General features: G+C 42.6%; 1 protein-coding gene across 1 annotated transcript in view; it reads left to right on the top strand.

Annotated features, from left to right (window-relative positions):
• LOC101555003 (sulfotransferase 2A1-like) overlaps positions 1 to 20,527 on the top strand; it is a 32,136-nt gene extending 11,609 nt beyond the window's left edge. Inside the window, exons 2-6 of the mRNA XM_055146189.1 lie at positions 750 to 958; positions 7,533 to 7,659; positions 17,476 to 17,570; positions 18,293 to 18,473; positions 20,260 to 20,527. Coding sequence (XP_055002164.1) covers positions 750 to 958; positions 7,533 to 7,659; positions 17,476 to 17,570; positions 18,293 to 18,473; positions 20,260 to 20,372 — 725 coding nt within the window. The 3' untranslated portion in view covers positions 20,373 to 20,527. The remainder of the gene's footprint in view (positions 1 to 749; positions 959 to 7,532; positions 7,660 to 17,475; positions 17,571 to 18,292; positions 18,474 to 20,259) is intronic.
• The last annotated feature ends 600 nt before the right edge of the window (positions 20,528 to 21,127 follow it).

Below are 21,127 nucleotides of genomic sequence, written 5' to 3'. Positions count from 1 at the left end.
CCAAACTTTGTATGAGGGAAGTATAAGCACAAAAGTGTATAAATCTGTAACTGTACCCTCACGGTGATTCTCTAATTAAAAATAAATAAATTTAAAAAAAATTATTTTCTATTGCTTATTGTGAATATCATGAAAGGTCATGAGTCTGCAAAAGCTGCCACATACTATTGGAATTCTAAAATTGCAAATGGTTCGGATCCAGAGACATCTCTGTAGGGAGCTAATCCACTTTAAGATTCATTTGGGAGTCTCTGGATCAAGGCCGTTGATATGCTGAGATGGCATCCAGAGTCAGATCATGGGTGTGACAGCCAGGACCCCAAGCAGGCAGGGAGACACAAAAGGGAGACACGAAAGGAGAGAGCACACCCCCTCCAATGGAGGTGCCGCGATGGAATTGACTCTGTATGGGGTCTGGAAAAATCTCCAGCCAGCTGTTGTCTCCCAGGATTCACTGCTGTGTCTCTGTCACCTGGTATTTAATTTCACAATTACTTCCACATTAGATGAGAAGAGTTGGACTTCATCTCTTCTCCCAGATGACTAGGATTCCTCACTGTCTGTATAGTTCTCATCTTTTTCATCCACTTACCTGTTTGCAGGAATTTGGTTGCTTTCAGATCTCAATTTTTGTTGATAGAACTACAGTCTATCTGTGAAAATGGTGTCTCTTTTGTCCTGTAATTAGTACGATACTTTTTTAAAAGTCAAAGAAAATGCCTGATCTTCATTTTCTGCTCTTTATTTAGGAACACATTGGATGGCAGAGATTCTTTCCCTGATTCGTTCCAAAGGCGATCCCAAGTGGATTCAATCTGTGCCTATCTGGGACCGTAACCCATGGTTAGAGATAGATGGGGGGTATAATGCATTGAAGGATAAGAAAGGCCCACGCTTTATGTCTTCCCACCTTCCAATCCAATTCATGCCCAAGTCATTCTTCAATGCCAAAGTGAAGGTGAGTGCACGATGGTCTTCATATATGTGATCAATGCTTTTTACACAATGACCACTCCATACCCCTATTGCAAACCACAACACCCAATTGGAGAAAGAGAACAAAAGGGAATACCCTGCCACAGAGGTAGAGTGGCGTGGGGGAAGATGGGATTGGGGGGTGGGAGGGATACTGGGTTTATTGGTAGTGGAGAATGGGCACTGGTGGAGGGATGGGTTCTTGAACATTGTATGAGAGAAACATAAGCACGAAAATGTGTAGATCTGTAACCTCATGGTGATTCACTAATTAAAAAATAAATTAATTTTAAAAAAAGAAATAGAAATGGCCAAAAGGCACATGGAAAAATGTTCCACATCACTAATCATCAGGGAGATGCAAATCAAAATAACAATGAGATATCATCTCGCATCATAGAGACTAGCACACATTCAAAAGAACAAAAGCAACCAGTGCTGGCGTGGATGTGGGGAGAAAGAGACTCTCCTTCTGGGAATATATCCCGACGGTGCAAAAAAAGTACAGTAGAAATGACATCTATACCTATATGTTCATTGCAGCACTATTCACAATAACTAAAATCTGGAAACAACCTGAGTGCCTGAGAACAGAAGACTGGTTAAAAAAAATTTGGTACATCTACACAGTGGAATACTATGCAGCTGCTAGGAGAGATAAAGTCATGAAATTTGCTTATAAGTAGATAGACATGGAGAGTGTCATGCTAAATGAAATGAGTCAGAAAGGAGGGACAGACATAAAGGACTTCACTACTTGTGTAGTATAATATAACATAACATGAGACTGACACACAAGGACAGTAGTCACAGGGTCAGGAAGATTTCTCCGTAGCCAGAAACCTGCCTCACGAGTGAGGGGGGTGAGAAGGAGAAGAAATCACTAAGAAAATGAAGGTTGAAGGAATCAGTCAGGACCGGAGATGTGTGCTGAAAGTAGATAATGGACCAAACGTGATGACCTCTCAGTATCTGTATTGCAAACCATAATGCCCAAAGTAGAGAGAGAGTATAGGGTAAATCATCTGCCATGGAGGCAGTGGGAAGGTGAGAAAGGGAGGGTATACTGGGGATATTCGTGGTGGGGAATGTGCACTGGTGGAAGGATGAGTGTTTGATCATTGTGTGATTGTAACTCAAAGCATGAAAGCTTGTAACTGTATCTCACAGTGATTTAATAAAATAAAATAAAATCTGTGGGCCAGAAAAAAAATAAAAATAAAAATAAACCTTGCTAGGCCCCGAGGTTAAAGGAGACTATAGTGGAGATGCGTAATCTCTTTCATAGGACTGGAGTGGTTCTGTGTTAGCTGGCATTACTGTGCATTTCTGAGTGCATTCTGTCAATCATTCTACAGGGTTTGGGGCAGCCAAGTTAAAATGTAAATAAAGAGTTCTGTTCTGTGCTATGTCACCCCACTCTGTTTAAGATGCAACTTAAATTAGGTCGGGTTGAAACCCAAAGGGCTATCCATAAGAGACTGCTGAAAACATTCAAGAAAGAATGCCTGAAGTCAGGGTGAGTGGTTGCCACCCCTCCTGAGTTTTCTGCCCTCTTTGTCTTTACCAATTGTCAATGTCTGTTAAGTCCAACGGTCTAACACATCTCTCATGGGAATGACAGGTAATCCAAGGGATCGAAAAGAGTAATATTACTGTTAGTTTGAGGAGTTAGTTTGAGATGAACAGTAGAGAAAAGTGATGAAGAGTGAGTCTATGTGGATAAACAGGCTCACCTCTGCCTTCTCTCTCTGGGCCTCTTCTGTGTGCCCTGGATTCACAATCCCCTCACTTCCTCATGAAGTGAAACAATGGGGAAGTGAAGAGTCTTTTGGGTCTTGGGGTTTCTGATTACTGTTTGCTTAGAAGGCTCTCTGTCTCCCAAACTCAATTCAGGGGGAACTCTGAGTACCAGTGTTGGCATTCGGTAACATGGAGATCCAGGACAGGGTATCTTTGAAACCTTGTTGGGATGAGCTAATTATTTTTTCCTTTTTTTCATTAGCGGGTTTCAGTCATACAATGTTCCAACATCCATCCCTTCGCCAGTGTACATTTTCTACCACCAATGTGCCCAGTTTCCCTCCCACCCACGCCAAAGCCTGCTTCTATACCAGGCATGTTTCCTCTCTCACTCTCTCTCTCACTCTCTCTCTCAATCTCTTTCTTTCTCCTTTTGAGCATTTTGGTTTGCTATATGGGTACTAAGAGGAAATGTGTTTGTTCAAGAAGTTCAGTATTTATATGGAAAAGTTACAACTGGAGTGGAATTTGTAAATGGTTGGCAGTTTTGGGTTGAACATAACTGCCAGGGCTTCTGGAATTACAGCAATGTGTGGGAAGTTATCCCACCCCAACTGCAAAAGAGCCTGGAGATTTCGGTCATAAAACCAGCATACTCAAAGTTCCTACAGATTAATATCTTGGTGAGGTCCATCCATAACGTTGGAGTTTGGCCCAGGGAATGGTGGTGATTTTGGATTGTGGGAGCAAGTGACTGCCGGAGGCTCTGTTTGGGAATGCACAGGGCTAACTCACATCCCTCCCAGGTGCACTGGATGATTCAATCATGCACGTGTCTGAAAAAATTTACTGAGGCTCTTAAAAAATCTCTTTTGAGATTTATTTATACAGTCTCTGGAGCAAGCTCTATAATGAGCTTGTATGGCAGCACCAGAGGAGGTTTGTGGGCATGTCTACCCTTACCTAAATTTTGCCAGCCTAGTTTCTCAGAAAACTATGTCCTTAGTTGATGGAGTCTGGCCAGAGGCATAGCGCCGAATTTTGGGGTGTCAGAAAGCCCAAGAGCACCGCCGGGCTGCTGATGCTCTCGCCCATCAGGTCCAGGTTGCCCCAACAGCAATGCTTCACCCTCTGGGCCCCAGGAGTGGTTGCAGTAGCAACCTTGGCCAGAAACTGTGTGGGTTGGGCACTTTCGGAAAGGCGGCCACAACCAATCCAGAGTACCTTGCCAGGGGGCACTTGCCCCCATCCTGGGTCCAGTCTCCAGGCAGTTGGAGCTGGGAAAGATTTTCCTCCAAGATATGGTACCGTTGGCCACTGATGCGAAAGCAGATCTGGTGTATGGGGGGGAGGGGCAGGATCGGAGGGGATGCCCTGGTGGCAGCGAGCAGCTGGGTCCACCGAGCCTTACCCCCATGGCCTGAACCTGGGGCGCCCCTCTACTCAAGGGCCAGAGCACCATGATGGTGCCAGGTTGGACCTGAAGATCATTGTTTATTCACATAAAAATGCTGTGGCTGCACCGGCCAGCTAACATAGCCAGCGCACAAGACTGCTGTGCCTCCACCAGTGTGGGCACCTGCAGCCACACCACAGTCTTCTTCAGGGGTCTCATTCCTGGCTAGAGCTCCACAGCGGGCTCCAGGCTGGTTCCAAAGGCACTCATTGGGGTAGAATATTTAAAGGACACTTATCTTCCTCTGGGCAGAAATTGTGTGAATGTAGCCGGCCGCTGTTCAGAGAGTTGAGAGCTGTCGGCACTCAGCCAGCTCTGGCCTCTTGTAGACACGCTGCCACCATATTCTCCCCGCCACCCCGCCCTCCCCACACCTAGTTATTTTGTATTGTCTGGTGTTTTCTTGGATTATAGAAGAAGAGAGGTGAACATGTAGATTGGAAAACTACCAAACTCAAAGGTGGCAAATGTTTTGTATTGATGAGTATGAAGGCTAACAGTATTAAGCTCTATGAAGCAAATCAAGCAACAAAGACAAGTAACTTATGATGACTTCATTCATTTGTTTAAAAATGAGGAGCTGGAGCGATAGCACAGTGGGTGGGGCATTTGCCTTGCATGCAGCTGACCTGGGTTCGATTCCCAGCATTCCATATAGTCCCCTGAGCACCTCCAGGAGTAATTCCTGAGTGCAGAGCCAGAAATAACCCCTGCTCATCTCCAGGTGTGACCCAAAAATCAAAAAGAAAATGAGCAAAGAGAGCAGGAACAATAGTGCAGAAGGAAGGGTGTTTGCTTGGTACGTGTGCATCTCAGATTCAATCCCCAATGCCCAATATGGTCCCCTAAGCCCAAGCAGGAATGATCCCTGAAAGAAAAGCCAGGCATGTGCACTGAGCAACATGTTTGGCCCAAAGAGCCCCCTCCCACTGATCCCAATTAGTGAAATAAGACTTTAGGTAAATCAATTAAAATAATAATTTAGGTAGATAAAAATTACTATTAAGAATATGGGTGATCTGATACCCATCAGATAAGGGGTTGATATCAAGGATTTACAAGGCACTGGTTAAACTCCACAAGAAGAAAACATCCAACCCCATCAAAAAATGGGTTGATGAAATGAACAGAAACTTTCTCAAGGAAGAAATCCGAATGGCTAAAAGACATGAAAAAATGCTCCTCATCACTAATCATCAGGGAGATGCAGATCAAACCAACAATGAGATACCATCTCACACCACAGAGACTGGCACACATCCAAAAGAACAAAAGTGACCAGTGTTGGCGCAGATGTGGGAAGATAGAGACTCTCCTTCACTGCTGGTGAGAATGCCGACTGCTTCAGCCCTTTTGGAAAACAATATGGACGCTTCTCCAAAAATTAGAAATTGAGCTCCCATTTGACCCAGCAATGCCATTTCTGGGAATATATCCTGGAGATGCAAAAAAAAAGTATAGTAAAAGTAACATCTGCATCTATATGTTCATTGCAGCACTGTTCACAAGAGCCAGAATCAGGGGGGGAAAAAACCCAAGTGCCCAAGAACAGATGACTGGCTAAAGAAACTTTGGTACATCTACACAATGGAATACTATGCAGCTGTTAAAAAAGATGAAGTCATGAAATTTGCATATAGGTGGATCAACATGGAAAGCACAATGTTAAGTGAAATGAGTCAGAAAGAGAGGGATAGACATAGAAAGACTGCACTCATTTGTGGAATATAAAGTAACAGAATAGGAGACTAACACCCAAGAATAGTAGAGATAAGTATAAGAGAAGTACTCACCTCACATGCTAGGTGAAGAAGCAGCTCCTATAGAGAAGGGATCACCAAACAAAGGGTGTGAGTCAGGCCCACTAGGGATGGAAGATACAGGCTGAAAATAGACGATAGACCGACCGAGCAAGATGCCTATTTAATACTTCTGTAGCAAACCACAACACTCAAAAAGAGAGAGTGAGCAAATGGGAATGCCCTGCCACAGAGGCAGGGTGGGGTGAAGGGGAGAGGGTGGACATGGTAGGAGGGATGCTGGGACCATTGGTAGTGGAAAATGGGCACTGGTGGAGGGATGGTCACTCGATCATCGTATGACTGAAACGTAAGCATGAAAACTTTAAGTCTGTAACTTTGTCTCATGGTGATTCACTAATAAAATTAAAAAGAAAAAAAAGAATATGGGTGATTAATGGAATACTATGCAGCTGTTAGGAGAGAAGAAGTCATGAAATTTGTTTATAATGCTTATAATGGATAGACATGGAGAGTATCATGCTAAGTGAAGTGAGTCAGAAAGAGAGAGACAGACATAGAAGGACTGCACTCATTTGTGGAGTATAGAATATCGCATGAGGCTGACACCCAAAGTCAGTAGATACAAGGACCAGGAGAATTTCCCCATAGCTGGAAGCCTGCTTCATGAGTGGAGGGGAGAAGTCGGATGGAATAGAGAAGGGATCACTAAGAAAATGATGGCTGGAGGAATCACTCAGGATAGGAGATGTCTGCTGAAATTAGATAATGGACCAAACATGATGACCTCCCAGTGTCTGTGTTACAAGCCATAATGCCCAAAAGTAGAGAGGGAGTATGAGGGATATTGTCTGCCATGGAGGCAGGGGGAGGGTGGGAAAGGGGGATTATACCAGGGATATTGGTGGTGGGGAGTGTGCACTGGTGGAGGGATGGGTCTTTGATCATTGTGTGATTGTAACCCAAACATGAAAGCTTGTAACTATCTCACAGTGATTAAATGTAATTAGAAAAAAAAGAATATGGGTGATCACCTCAGTGAGGGTAGGTTCAGGTAAAAGGAGGGACTGTTTGGTGACACGTGGAAGCTCGAGTTTGAGGGGAGACCACAAGGATGTTCTCTGCAGCACACTGGAAACACAGTCATGTTCTAAACTGATGCTTCTCAATATAAATGACTTTTCATAGGAATAATAGAACATAATTCCAATGGTTGATTTTTACCCCTTTTCTTTTTTTCTTTTAAAAATTATTTTATTTCTATTTTTAATTTAATTTTTTATAGAGAATGACTGTGATGTGCAGTTACAAACTTATGAACTTGTGTTTGCATTTCACTCATACAGTGATCGTTTATCCATCTCTCCACCAGTGCCCATGCTCCAACACCAATGATCCCAGTATCCCTCTCACCACCCCCACTCCATACCCCCACCACCCCACTCTGGCCTCTGCGGCAGGGCATTCCCTTGTGTTCTATCTCCTTTTGGGTGTTGTAGTTTGTAATAGATGTATTGAGTGGCCTTCATTTTAAGTCTATAGTCTACTTTCAGCTGGCATCTTCCAACCCGAATGTTTACCCCCTTTTTCTATTAAAGGTGATTTATGTCATTAGAAATCCCAGAGATGTTATTGTGTCTGGACATTTGTTCTGCAAAGGCTTAAAATATGTTCAAGAAGCAGAATCAATGGAACAATATTTTGATTGGTTCCTCGAAGGAAATGGTGAGTGACTATAAAATACAGTAGTTGGGTGGAGGATGTCAGAATCCTTTATGAGAGCTCATGTTACACCCAGATGGTAACTCAATGTCCTCCCAAAAATTTTCAGCTGGTTTTTCAGTACGGAGCCCAATTTTTCTAGGTCCCAATTCTCTACTGGAGTGTAACCTCACAAACCTGGCGCCTCAGGAACCATAAGACACACTGCAGTATTAGTCCTCCCTTCCTTTGTTCCCCTGGGGGTAGAGCCTGAGGTCAGCTTTTTATCCAATACCTAGATGAAAGAATCCTGACTTCCCAAGACATCTTGGGGTGTATCCTTGCCAAGATCCCTTAATATCTTGTCCTATATGGAGGAGTCTCATGGTTTGAAACTTACATTCAAGATTTGACGCATTTTGGTGCTAGAGAAACCACAGAGCAGTGAGGCACTTGCTTCACACATGATGGACCTTTGTTTGATTTCTGGCACTTCATATAGTTCCCTGAGCTTTCTGGGAGTGAATCCTGAGCACAGAAGCAGGACTAGGCCATCAGCCCCCAAGATATCAATAAAAACTCAAATTTTAGACCCATTTTGACTCAAAGATTGTGAGTGGCATAAGACAGACATTGGCTTCATACTTTTTCACCCTGAAACCCACTTTTCATAGTAACACTGATAAAACAATCATCTGAGCCATTGCTGTACTCTTACTGCTCTTGTCTATGACTCTGATGTGTGAACACTAAATGTTGATGACTGGATGGTGTGTGCATTCTCTTGAGCCCACCAGATGACATGCATTTTTGAGGCCAGAACTATACCATATTGGTGCCATAGCTTTATGATCACACTAGAAATCAGGGTGTGTGAAGTATACAGCTCTGATCCTGTTGCTTTTGTGAGACTGGGTTACATAGATCCTTTTCTGCTTTGCACACTGTAGACACACAATTCTAGGTCTGAGGAAATGTCATGGAATTTGGAAAAGAATTGCACTGATTCTCTAGTTCCCTCTGTACACTGCCCACATGCACCACAGCCATGCTCCCAGAGATCCAAGAACACAGGTGTCTTTTCACTGATTTTTGTTTCCTTCACACCGTGCCATCAATTTCTTGTTGTCTTAACTGTGCAGGTCTTTGACCTCCTGTCATTCTCTGGATATTTTTGAAATGGGATTGGTTTCTTCATTTCCCACTAACACAATTCATAATTTTGACATAGAAACTCACTGTCTCTGCATTTGCTGACAGAACATTAGAATTGATGTTACTAATCAGTGATTTTCATGCCTACCTGCCCTCATATTATTAGTCTAACTTTAGCCTCGTGTTGGCCAAATTATCTTTGTCCTCACTACCTTTCTACTGCTTGTTTTTGAGGTGCTAGGAATGTCAATTCTGTGCTCTGTCACTGAGCCACATCCCTCCTCTTAGTTTTGTCATCATGCTATCTGTCTGGGGTAGCTGAAATAGGATCCTCTATTTCTAGTGTTAATATGAGCTGCTTATTCATTTTCTTATCAATGATGTAGCTTTTGGCTGTATTGGAAACTACAACTGGGTGCAAGTATGACAAACAGTCATGTTCTCTTCCTGATCTTTGTGTCATATCTTAACAAACCAGAATTCTCCTTTCCATTCGACAGTCCATTTTTAATAATACATTGAAGTACATTCTAGTGTTTGAAAGCCACCTCTTCTGAGATTGCTGTGTTCTCATATGAAACACAGACCCAGAAATCCAAACTTATCAAAACATTATGGGTCAACAAATGTCCCCTTGCTTTATGCTAGCTTGCCTCATACTGATCTTCCAACTATGCTACTCATTGCTATTTTACAGAGCTATGATACTATATTAATTCTAAATTATAAACAAATATAATTAATTATTAATTATAAATGAACACAGTCATTCACACTGATGATACAAGTTAACTATAAATGAATGTAGGCATTCACACCAGTGATACAAGTTAATTATAAATGAGTCCAGTAAGAGACAACAACCCAAATAACCACCAAGTAGAGCAACTATAAATAGATGCTCATCAAACAAACGTGATTTGGATGTGTCCTGGTTTCAAAAGTGACATAGTTCGGTGCTCAAGCTCATTCTGGGGATAGGTGGGAAATGAAAGGAGAATAATGATGCAGGTAAGGAAGTGAAGTGAAGGAACTGATGCAGACACAAGATTTCCTATGTCAAGACAGACTTTGAATAGCAAAGCTGCAGTGGGACAGACCCCAAGATGGAAAGCACTTGTCTGTGCATTTCTGATAACACTTTGCAACTATCATGCTTAGATGTGTCACTTCCCAGGGCCAGGCCAGAGATTTTTTAGTGTCAAAAGATTATATTATTCATTAGGAACCTTGCACAATTACATGCATTTTGTTCATGGCATATGAAGAATTTCTTCTATGTCTATTCCATTTTTTCTCTAAACACACTTTTCATTTTCCTCTACCCCCTCATTTCCAGTAACTTTTTATGTTCTGGTAGGGGGTTGATTTTTTTTTAATTCTTTTATTAATTCACCATGTGGAAAGTTACAAAGCTTTCAGGTTAAAGTCTCAGTTATACAATGCTCAAACACCCATCCCTTCACCAGTGCACATATTCCACCACCAAGAATCACGATATACCTCCCCACTTCCCCCCACCTCCCCAGCCCCCCACCCCGCATGTGTAACTGGTAAATTTCACTTTACTTTCACTTTACTTTGATTACATTCAATATTTCAACAAAAAAATTCACTATTATTGATTTGAAGTTTCTCCGCCCTAAAGTCAATCTTCTGAAAAGAAAGCATTTGGTAATTTGTTTTCCATTGCTGAGAATGACGAGATATGAGGTCAGGAGGCCGCACTAGCAGCAGCATAGTTTTGGATTTCTGTATTTTAGTATTTTAGTAACTAAGTCCAGAGAAATATCTGCCAGGAATCACAACATTGTAATCTTGTACCTCTCAGCTACTTTATATTCCACATATGAGTGCGATCTTTCTATGTCTGTCTCTTTCTTTCTGACTCATTTCACTGAGCATGATACTTTCCATGTTGATCCACTTATATGCAAATTTCATGACTTCATGTTTTCTGACAGCTACGTAGTATTCCATTGTGTAAATATACCAGAGTTTCTTTAGCCAATCATCTGTTTTCAGGCACTCTGGTTTTTTCCATATTGTGGCTATTGTAAACAGAGCGGCAATGAACATGGAAATGCAGATGTCATTTCTACTATACCTTTTTGCCTCTCCGGGATATATTCCCAGGAGTAGTATTGCTGGGTCAAATGGGAGCTCAATTTCTAACTTTTTGAGAATCGTCCATATTGTTTTCCAAAAGGGCTGAACCAGTCAGCATTCCCACCAGCAGTGAAGGAGAGTCCCTTTCTCCCCACATCCACGCCAATACCGGTTGCTTTTGTTTTTTGGGATGTGGGCCAGTCTCTGTGGTGTGAGATGATATCTCATGGTTGTTTTGATCTGCATCTCCCTGATAATTAGTGATGTTGAACATTTTCTCATGTGCCTCTCAGCCATTCGGATTTCTTCTTTGGAAAAGTTTCTGTTCATTTCATCACCCCATTTTTTGATTGGGTTGGCAGTTTTCTTCTTGTGGAGTTCAACCAGTGCACTGTATATCCTTGTTATCAACCCTTTATCGGATGAGTACTGCATAAATATCCTTTCCCATTCTGTAGATTGTCTTTGTATTTTGGTCACTGTTTCTTTTGAGTTGCAGAAGCTTCTTAGTTTGAGATAGTCCCATTTATTTATCTTTGTTTTCACTTGCTTGGCCAGTGGCATGTCAGCTTTGAAGATACCTTTGGCTTCAATGTCGTGGAGGGTTTTGCCGACCTTATTTTCAATGTACCTTAGGGATTCTGGTCTGATGTTGAGGTCTTTAATCCATTTTGATCTGACTTTTGTACATGATGATAGATGGAGGTCTAAGCCCATTTTTTTGCATGTAGCTGTCCAGTTCTGCCAGCACAATTTGTTAAACATGCTTTCCTTGCTCCACTTCACATTTCTTGCTCCCTCATCAAAGATTAGATGATCATATATTTGGGGGTGTATGTCAGAGTATTCAACCCTATTCCATTGGTCTGCAGCTCTGCCTTTGTTCCAATACCATGCTGTTTTAATGACTACCACTTTGTAGTAGAGTTGGAAGTTGGGGAGGTTGATTCCTCCCATTTTCTTTTTCCCAAGGATTGCTTTAGCTATTCGTGGGGGCTTATTGTTCCATATGAATTTCAGGAGCGCTTGCTCCATTTCTTTGAAGAATGTCAAGGGTATCCCTATAGGGATCGCATTGAATTTATACAATGCTTTGGGGAGAATTGCCATTTTGACAATATTAATTCTTCCAATCCATGAGCAGGGGATGTCTTTCCATTTCCTTGTGTTCTCTTTTATTTCCTGAAGTAGTGTTTTATAGTTTTCATTATACAAGTCCTTTACCTCCTTTGTTAAGCTGATTCCGAGGTACTTGATTTTTTGAGGCGCAATTGTGAACAGGATTGCTTTTCTCAGGTCACTTTCTTCTCTCTCATTATTTGCATATAGGAAAGCCATGGACTTCTGGGTATTGATTCTATAGCCTGCAACTTTACTATACGACTCTATTGTTTCTAGAAGTTTCTTGGTAGAGGTTTTAGGGTTCTCTAGGTATAGTAACATATCATCTGCGAATAGTGAGAGCTTTATTTCTTCCTTTCCTACCTGAATGCCCTTAATATCTTTTTCTTGCCTAATCGCTATTGCAAGTACTTCCAGTACTATATTGAACAGAAATGGAGAGAGTGGGCATCCTTGTCTCGTCCCTGTTCTCAGAGGGAAGGCTCTTAGTTTTTCCCCATTAAGGACAATGTTTGCCATAGGCTTGTGATAAATGGCTTTGAGTATATTGAGGAAGGTCCCTTCTATACCCATTTTGGCGAGTGTTTTCATCATAAACGGATGCTGGATCTTGTCAAATGCTTTCTCTGCATCTATTGATATGATTATATGATTTTTATCTTTTCTTTTGTTGATATGATGGATTATGTTGATTGATTTCCGGATGTTAAACCATCCTTGCATCCCCGGGATGAATCCCACTTGGTCGTGGTGTATAATCTTTTTGATGAGTTGTTGAATTCTATTTGCTAATATTTTGTTGAGGATCTTCGCATCTGTGTTCATCAGGGATATTGGCCTGTAGTTTTCTTTTTTTGTGGTGTCTTTGTTTGCTTTTGGTATTAGGGAGATATGAGCCTCATAGAAACTGTTTGGGAGGGTTTCTGTTTCTTCAATTTCCTGGAAAAGCTTGAGAAGGACTGGCAAAAGGTCCTCTTTAAATGTTTGGAAGAACTTGCTAGTGAATCCGTCTGGACCAGGGCTTTTGTTTTTGCGAAGACTTTTGATTACCATTTCAATTTCCTTGATGTTAATTGGACTATTCATGTACTCCATGTCTTCTTGGTTCAGCCTTGGGAGATTATAGGAGTCGAGGAATTTATCCATTTCTTCTAGGTTCTCTTGTTTCGTGGCATAGAGATTTTCAAAGTAGTCTCTGATGATCTTTTGAATTTCATTGGTTTCTGTTGTGATGTCCTCCTTTTCATTTCTGATTCGGCTTATAAGGGTTCTTTCTCTCTTTCTTTGTGAGTCTTGCTAGTGGTTTATCAATCTTGTTTATTTTCTCGAAGAACCAGCTCTTAGTTTCATTAATCTTTCGGATTGTCTTTTGGGTTTCCATGTAGTTAATTTCTGCTCTAAGTTTTATTATCTCTTTCCTTCTGCCTGCTTTGGGCTCCTTTTGTTGGTCCTTTTCTAAGATCTTGAGCTGTGAAGTCAAGTTATTTATGTGGGCCCTTTCTTCCTTCCTGAGATATGCTTGCAGAGCTATAAATTTCCCCCTTTAAAATGGCTTTAGCTGCGTCCCACAGGTTCTGGTAGCTGGTGTCTTCATTCTCATTTGTTTCTAGGTACCTTTTGATTTCTTCCTTGATTTCCTTCCTGACCCACTCATTGTTCAATATAGAGCAATTTAATTTCCAGGTATTTGATTTGGTTTTCTGGATCTGTCCACGATTAAGTTTTATCTTCAGTGCATCATGGTCTGAAAAGATAGCTGGTACAATGTCTATCTTTTTTATTCTGTTGAGGTATGCTGTGTGGCCTAGTGCATGGTCTATTCTGAATATGTTCCACGTGCACTGGAAAAGAATGTGTATTCCTTTTTGGGGGGATATAAAGCCCTGTATAGATCTATTTGCCCTCTCTCTTCTATTTCTTCCTTCAAAGCCAGTATTTCCTTAGTGAGTTTTAATCTTCTTGATCTGTTCAGAGGAGACAGTGCGGTGTTGAAGTCTCCAACTACTATTGTGTTGCTCGAGATGTCCTTCTTAAGGTCTCTTAGCAGCTGTTGTAGGTATTTAGCTGGTCCCTCATTGGGTGCGTAGACATTTAGAAGTGTGATTTCTTCCTGATGTACACATCCCGTGATTAATAAAAGGTGGCCTTCACTATTCCTTCTAATCTTTTTCAACCTGAAGTCTATGTTGTCTGATACTAGTAACGCCACCCCAGCTTTCTTGAGGGAGTTGTTTGCTTGCAGGATTGTTTCCCATCCTTTGACTTTGAGTCTGTGTTTGTTCTGGCTATTTAGATGTGTTTCTTGCAGGCAGCAGAATGTTAGGTTCAGTCTTTGAATCCATTTTGCCAGTCTGTGTCTCTTAATTGGTGAATTCAGACCATTGACATTGAGGGAGATTGTTATGGGATATTGTGCCATCTTTGTGCAAGCGTTTGTTGTGCTTGTAGGGGTTGTTCTTGTCTTACAATAGCCCCTTTAGTGCTTCTTTTAGGTTTGGTTTTGAGTCCATGAAGTTCCTGAGCTGTTGTTTATCCCCAAAGTAGTGTATGATTCCTTCGAGTTTGAATGAGAGTTTAGCCGGATCAAGTATTCTTGGTGAAGTGTTGATTTCGTTGATTTTTTCACTATATCCCACCATTGCCTTCGAGCTTGGAGGGTTTCCTCTGATAGATCTGCTGTGAGTCTAAAGGGTGCTCCTTTGTATGCAATTTCCTTCTTGGACCTTGCTGCTTGCAGTATTGTGTCTCTCTGAACGATGTCCATCATTGTAACTATGATATGTCTTGGGGTTTTTCTATTAGGATCTCTTTTAGCTGGCACTCTTCGGGCGCCTTGAATCTGGATGCCCGCATTGTCCAGCTGTGGGAAGTTTTCCGCAATGATTTGTTTGACTGTGTCTTTTTCTTTGGGGTTGGTTCCCTGTGGTTCTGGTAGTCCAATGATTCTAATGTTGTTCCTCTTGAAATCATCCCCTAGGACTCTGATTCTGGCTAGAGCTATTTTGAGGTCTCTTGCCATGGTTTGTTGTTGCCTGTAGGCCTCTTGCAGCTCATCTTCAAGCATACTGATTCTGTCTTCGGCTGCAGTCATTCTATTGTTGAGCGCAGCGAGAGAGTTTTTGATTTCATGTACCGAATCCTTCATTTCTTTTTGAAGGTTTTTTATTTCTGCTCTCATTTCTTCCCGTATTTTGTCGGCTGTCTGTTGTATTGTTTCTGCCAGGTCTTCCTTGAAGTTGTCCATCTTTGCATTGAGTTCATTGAACATGTTGAGGATTTCAACTCTGAATTCTTTCTCAGAGAGGTCAAGTTTGTAGGAAACGCCCCTTGAGGTTTCCGGACTCCTTTGATCGTCCTCTGCTTGCAGTGGGGATTTTCTCTGTTTCTTCATGTTGTTGTTGTGGTATGAAAGAGAATATGAATTGCTACCAGTAATTGAAGATGAATATCCCTGTTTCCTTTTGTTGCAAAAAAGGAATGTGGATAGGCTCAGTTAATAGTGGTTGCCTTTTTACTTGGCATTTGTAGAACCAGGTCTCCTACTGAGATGTTCCCTTCAATTCTTATATGAAGTCTTGTGTTTTATTGTCCTACTGCTTGTGAATAGCTAGGATGTTAGTCTTGGGTAGGATGTTGAGGAGGTGGTGAGGCCACGCCCACTTTTCTTAGGCCACGCCCCCTGCCAATTATGCCACACCCTTTTCCCACAACCCGGCAGCGGTCAAAGCGCGGGGTGCTCAGGGCCCCGGAGCAGGCTGGGTCCGGAAGGGCGGGTCGAGGGAGCGTCACAGACCTTTCCGGGAAGACAGAATGGCAGCGGCGCTTGGGGTCAGCGTGCTGGCCACTCGGCCAGCAGTCCGCAGGGGAGGGAAGCGCGGGTGCTCAGGGCCGCTGGGGGTTGATTTTTGAAAAGGCCAACCTGCTATACTATTGCCCCTGCCCTTATCCCCTCAGTTCTTCTGCATAAATGGAAAGTTCTTTATCTCCTTTACCCCGCCTTTTCTGAATGTCATAATTTTAACATCTTTTACTCCTGAGTCCCAAACAGTTCGAATAAGCATGTTACCTAGACAAGTTCTCATACTACTTGGCTTGCTTTTTGCCTAGACTTGAGCGCCAGTCACTTCATCAGCTTCCATGTTATTCTGGCCAAGGCAAACATATTCACAGTAGTGAAGCCAGCCTGAGTTTTTTCTCAATCGATATTATATTGTCAGATGCACATCTCTAACGTGTAATTACTGGTAGCAATTAATATTCAAATATCTCTGTGCTCAGAATCACTTGATTTGAGAAAGGAAATCAAAGTTGGGTCAAATTGCCTAATGGGATCCAAATTTTTGGCAGATTCATGCTTTAATAAATGATTAACTCATTTTTAATATTCTCAAAATGAATTTATAAACATGAATTACACTCAACAAACTTTTCAGAGTGACTTTTGAGTCTCAAATATGGTATAGAAGGATAATAATGAATTTTCCGCCCCAGTTTCATACTAATTTTCTGAAAATGTCATGGTATCTGGAAAAGTGAGACATGCTGTACATATTTCAGCTGAAAAATGAGCCTTTGTTTAGGCTCTTTCTCAAAGGACAACTGGAGTGAGCAGAACGCGCAGGCAGAGTGATTCCCGCCAGCATTCATCAGACAGAAGAGAACAGACATGCTCTAAACCTGATGAACCCAATGCAGTCAGGGCTGGAGTAGAGACACCACAGTGGGGTGCCTTGCACGGAGCCAACTCTGATGTGATCCAAAGTCCTACATGGCTCCCAAAGCCTTGCACACAGATCCAGAGTAATCCATAAGCACTGCAGTGTGTGACCGCCCCCAACACTCCAACAAAGAAAGTGCAACATATTCTGTGTAACCCCTAGGAGAATGCTGAACCTTCCAAAATCACATAATACACGAGAAAAGTCATTACCCAAGGAAACATGCCTGAGAAAGTCCTGAATGAATGGAGCTGAAAGCCCACTACTGTAATATAGACACATTAGACAATTCCCCAGGAAACAGTAGCTGAACATAGGAAAGAGCTCTCAGAACAGAAAAGGGGAGATAGACAAGCAGAAAGAGACAGAGAGATAGAGACAGATAGAGAGAGACAGAAAGACATAGACAGAGATCATTTCCTAAGAGAAAATAATTATCAAAGCAACTGTCAAAATATTGACAATATGTTCAAGATACCCTACTGTGTCTCTCCATCTGTGATTGGGTCTCTGGGCAGGAACTTCACAGAGAACCCAAAAGCTGTTGCAGAGCTGACTTGGGCAGGAGATCCCCAGGATGCTGAAGCACTGTGTGCCCATTTCCTCCCCTTCAATCAGTGAACCATAGTAAAGACCCCCATACGAGAGGCACGAGCAATGTTCCCTGGGTTTCAACATTCAAAGGATCTTAACCACCATGGTGTGGTACCCACTCTCTCTGCATCCCCACCTGCAGTGCCCTATGGTTCGTGGTTCGACCATACCCATGGTTGGATGCCCATGAGAGATCGGGAGAACTTCCTGCTGCTGAGTTATGAAGAGCTGAAAAGGGTAACTGTTGTTCTTGTGATCTGAACCCCCAAATTATCTGCAACTTATTTCCTGTTCCTCCTCTTCTGTGTCTCAAGCCAACATCTCTGTAGACATATGGTAGGTCCCCAGGGGGAGGACAGCTGTTGCCATTTGCCATGGGTGCCCCACTTTGGAAGAGCACTCCCCAGACTCCTTCCTCTTGCCCGTGGTTCTTTGCTCTCTTTAACAACTTGAAGAGTGGCAGCCCTACCCAGAAACAGGTGATGCATGAGAGTCACATAGACACTGGGTCTTCCAATGTGGTCTCACTGGGTATGCTGCTCATGTGGGTGGGAATGATGGGCTGTGGAAGTAACTTGAGCTGCCCAGATGCCTCTGCAGTTATCTCCTATTTCCCAACATACCTCCCTACCAAAAATGTTTCCTTCTGACACCCACTCCTGTTCATCCTCTGAACAAGTTTCCAGGCACCAAGACAGGTGTCTAAAGTCTTTTCAACATGTTCCCTTCTGGACCCTGCTTAGCAGCAAGGGCTCACCTACCCCTCAGAGAATCAGGTGGACCTACCTTCTTCACACTCCCTGTGTTCCCTCTGATGCTTTCCAGTCTATCTAGCTCCTGAGAGGTCAAATTTCCAAGTGCTCTTCTACTCCCCATCACCCTCTCCCTTTGGGGCTCCTTTCCTCTCATCTCCTCACTGGTATCTTTCAAATTGCTGCTCTTATCTGGTCTTCTTCAAGGACACAAAAAGCAGTGTGCAGAAGATCTGCCGATTTCTGGGCATGGAATTAGAACCAGAAGCCCTGGATTCAGTCCTCGAGAATTCTTCCTTCAAGGCTATGAAAGAAAATAAGATGTCCAATTATTCTCTTGTGGATGGTATTGCTATTGATCTAAAGACATCAGCCATGATAAGAAAAGGTAAAGGAAAATGCCATATGTATGGCAGGACAACAGGGTTGAGATCAGAAGAGTTAGAGTTCATGCATGGTCGTTGTCCATCACTCATTGCCCTTCTCCCTGAGCCGAGTGAAAATCTCTCATAGTTATGAGGTGAGCTACAGGCATTGGCAGATGCTGATTCCCGCATTGGGATCATCTGAATTCTCTGAGGTCGGTAGATCTATCTCTTTTCTCAGAAATTTCCATGCATATATTCAACTTACAAAGGGGTCCTCGCGAATTCCTGACCACCATCAAACAGATCAGGCTCAATGATCTGGGAAAAACATTCAAATTGGGCATGGTCTTGTCACTGTCCTGAACTAGGATGTGTCTAAAGTAGAATTTTCACCTCTTGGGGAGACAGGTCAGGATTTTCACTCTGCAAAAATGCTATCTTGCTACAAGATCGTGTCAGACTCTGTGTAATAAAATTCAATGAATTCACCACCGTCGGGCTCAGGATGAAGAGTTTCTTGGCCATAGACTTGGAGAATTCCAGCTTCAAGGATGTGTGACTAGAAAAGGAAGGAAGTGATTTTCATATTCAGCCAGGCCGGGCTGTGACCCAGGGCTGTGGAGTCAGGTGACACACCATGGTGGTCTAGAGGTTGGGGTATCAGGATAAAGAGGCTTTCCTTGATGTTTAGAATCTAGGAGAATTTGATGTGTAACTCTTTTGGGGGGCATGGGGATTGGCTTGAGCCATGCCAGCGATGCTCAGTATTTACTCCTGCTCTGCACTCAGGAATTACTCCGTGTGGTTCTGCAGGGGAGCCTGTGGAATGTCAGGGATAGAAACTGATAAGGCCAAGTGCAAGGCAAAGAACTAACCCCTGTACTATGGGTCTGGTCCCTGCTCAGGGACTCAGTCAAATACTGTTTTTCTTCAACCTGTGGCTTGATCCAGATTCTTTCTTTTGGAAAAGAGACCTGTGTTCTGCAGTTCATGCTGCTGCATATGGAAACAGATAACTTGATTCACAGGCCTCTTGTGGAAAACTGATACTTTCGAGGGTGGGAACATTTTGGCAGCTCTGTGAGAATACTTTGTTCTAGTGTGAGAAGAACAATGATTTTGTGGCAAGCAAAAGAAGGCATGTTCCAGTCTAATTTCTGTCTTTGAAAGGTCAGTGACCCACCCCTGTATAGGACTTCAGAACTGGATTTAAAGATAAAATCTATAGGGGTCGTTATCACAATGAAGTTGTAAGATGCAGCCCTAGACTGCTATGACTTGTATCCTTATAAGGAGATAGTGGACAGAAGTGTATTCGGGTAGTTACGAGAAGGGAGCACCTACTGTCATGGAGAGAGATATCCCTCCGACCCCCAGGTATTCTGACATAGAAATCCTGACCTGTGATCTCCAAGCTAGATTAGTCTGAAGAAAATTAGGAACTGGAGAGAAAACACAAGATAGAAGACACTTGGATAGCATGCAGCTGACCTAGAATTGATGCAGCAACAGCTATGGTACCCTGAGCCAAGCCAAGAGTGATTCCTGAGCAAAGATCAAACTCTGATACAGCCAATTGAGGTCCAGAAACAAAATAAGAAATGAGAAATGGCTCTCTCACATGCCTGCCTTGTTACACTCAGTAAAGTGAAGAAACCTAGCACAGCATGAAATTGTTTGCTCTAGTTTTCCTTTTCTGCATCAGTAATTGACAGAGGTAAGTTTTATACCTAAGCCAGGAGGAGACAACTTGGTGTCGGCAGAGCTGACATCATCCAATCAGAGTCTCTCTTTTACGTTTCTCAGGTGTTTCTGGGGACTGGAAAAATCACCTCACAGTGGCGCAAGCAGAAACCTTTGATGAAATATACCAGGAGAAGATGAAAGATCTTCCTCCAGAGCTGTTCCCATGGGACTAATGTTCTACAATGTTCTGGGTCTCATACAGATGTTGATCATCGTTCTTTCTTTGCACAAGAGCATGCCAGGGAGCTGATTGTTTATGATCATTTATTTCTCCCTGGTACCTTGATGAACCAGTCTTTGCATGTTTGGTGACATTGTTCCCATTGATCTGTGTACTGCTCTGCACATAATGCAACCCATTTTGGAAAAAGAAATATGGACGAATAAATGTAAATGGATAAAAATATTACAAGTATTACTGTATCACTGTCATCCCATTGTTCATCAATTTACTTTAGCGGGCACCAGTCATATCTCTATTCCTCCCAGCCCTGAGATTTTAGCATCCTCTCTTTACTCGTCTTTCCCAACGATTGGAGGCTCTTTCAGGCTCAGGGGAATGAGACCTATCTTTACTGTTTTTTGCATATTGAATACGCCACAGGTAGCTTGCCAGGCTCTGTCCATGCGGGCTGGATACTCTGGGTAGCTTGCCGAGCTTTTGAGATTATATATATATATATATATAATGTGTATATATATACACACATATATACTCTATGATTTGTTGCCTACTATCTAAAATTCATCAAATATGGTGTAGTAATTATGAAAAATGGGTAGGAAGTGTCTTATCAAACGACTTAGAGCATGGCAGCGGTTAAGTAGTGGAGGTCGGCTGCCCTTGGGGCGTGGTGAGTTCACACCCACCCCACTCTGGGGCGCCCTGAGTGAAAATAGCCTGGCGCGGAATCCCATTACAAGTAAG

Source organism: Sorex araneus, chromosome 8, assembly GCF_027595985.1.
Source record: "Sorex araneus isolate mSorAra2 chromosome 8, mSorAra2.pri, whole genome shotgun sequence".
Classification (NCBI taxonomy): Eukaryota; Metazoa; Chordata; class Mammalia; order Eulipotyphla; family Soricidae; genus Sorex; species Sorex araneus.
Note: the sequence above shows the minus strand (reverse complement) of the source record. Positions and strands in the feature narration are given on the sequence as shown.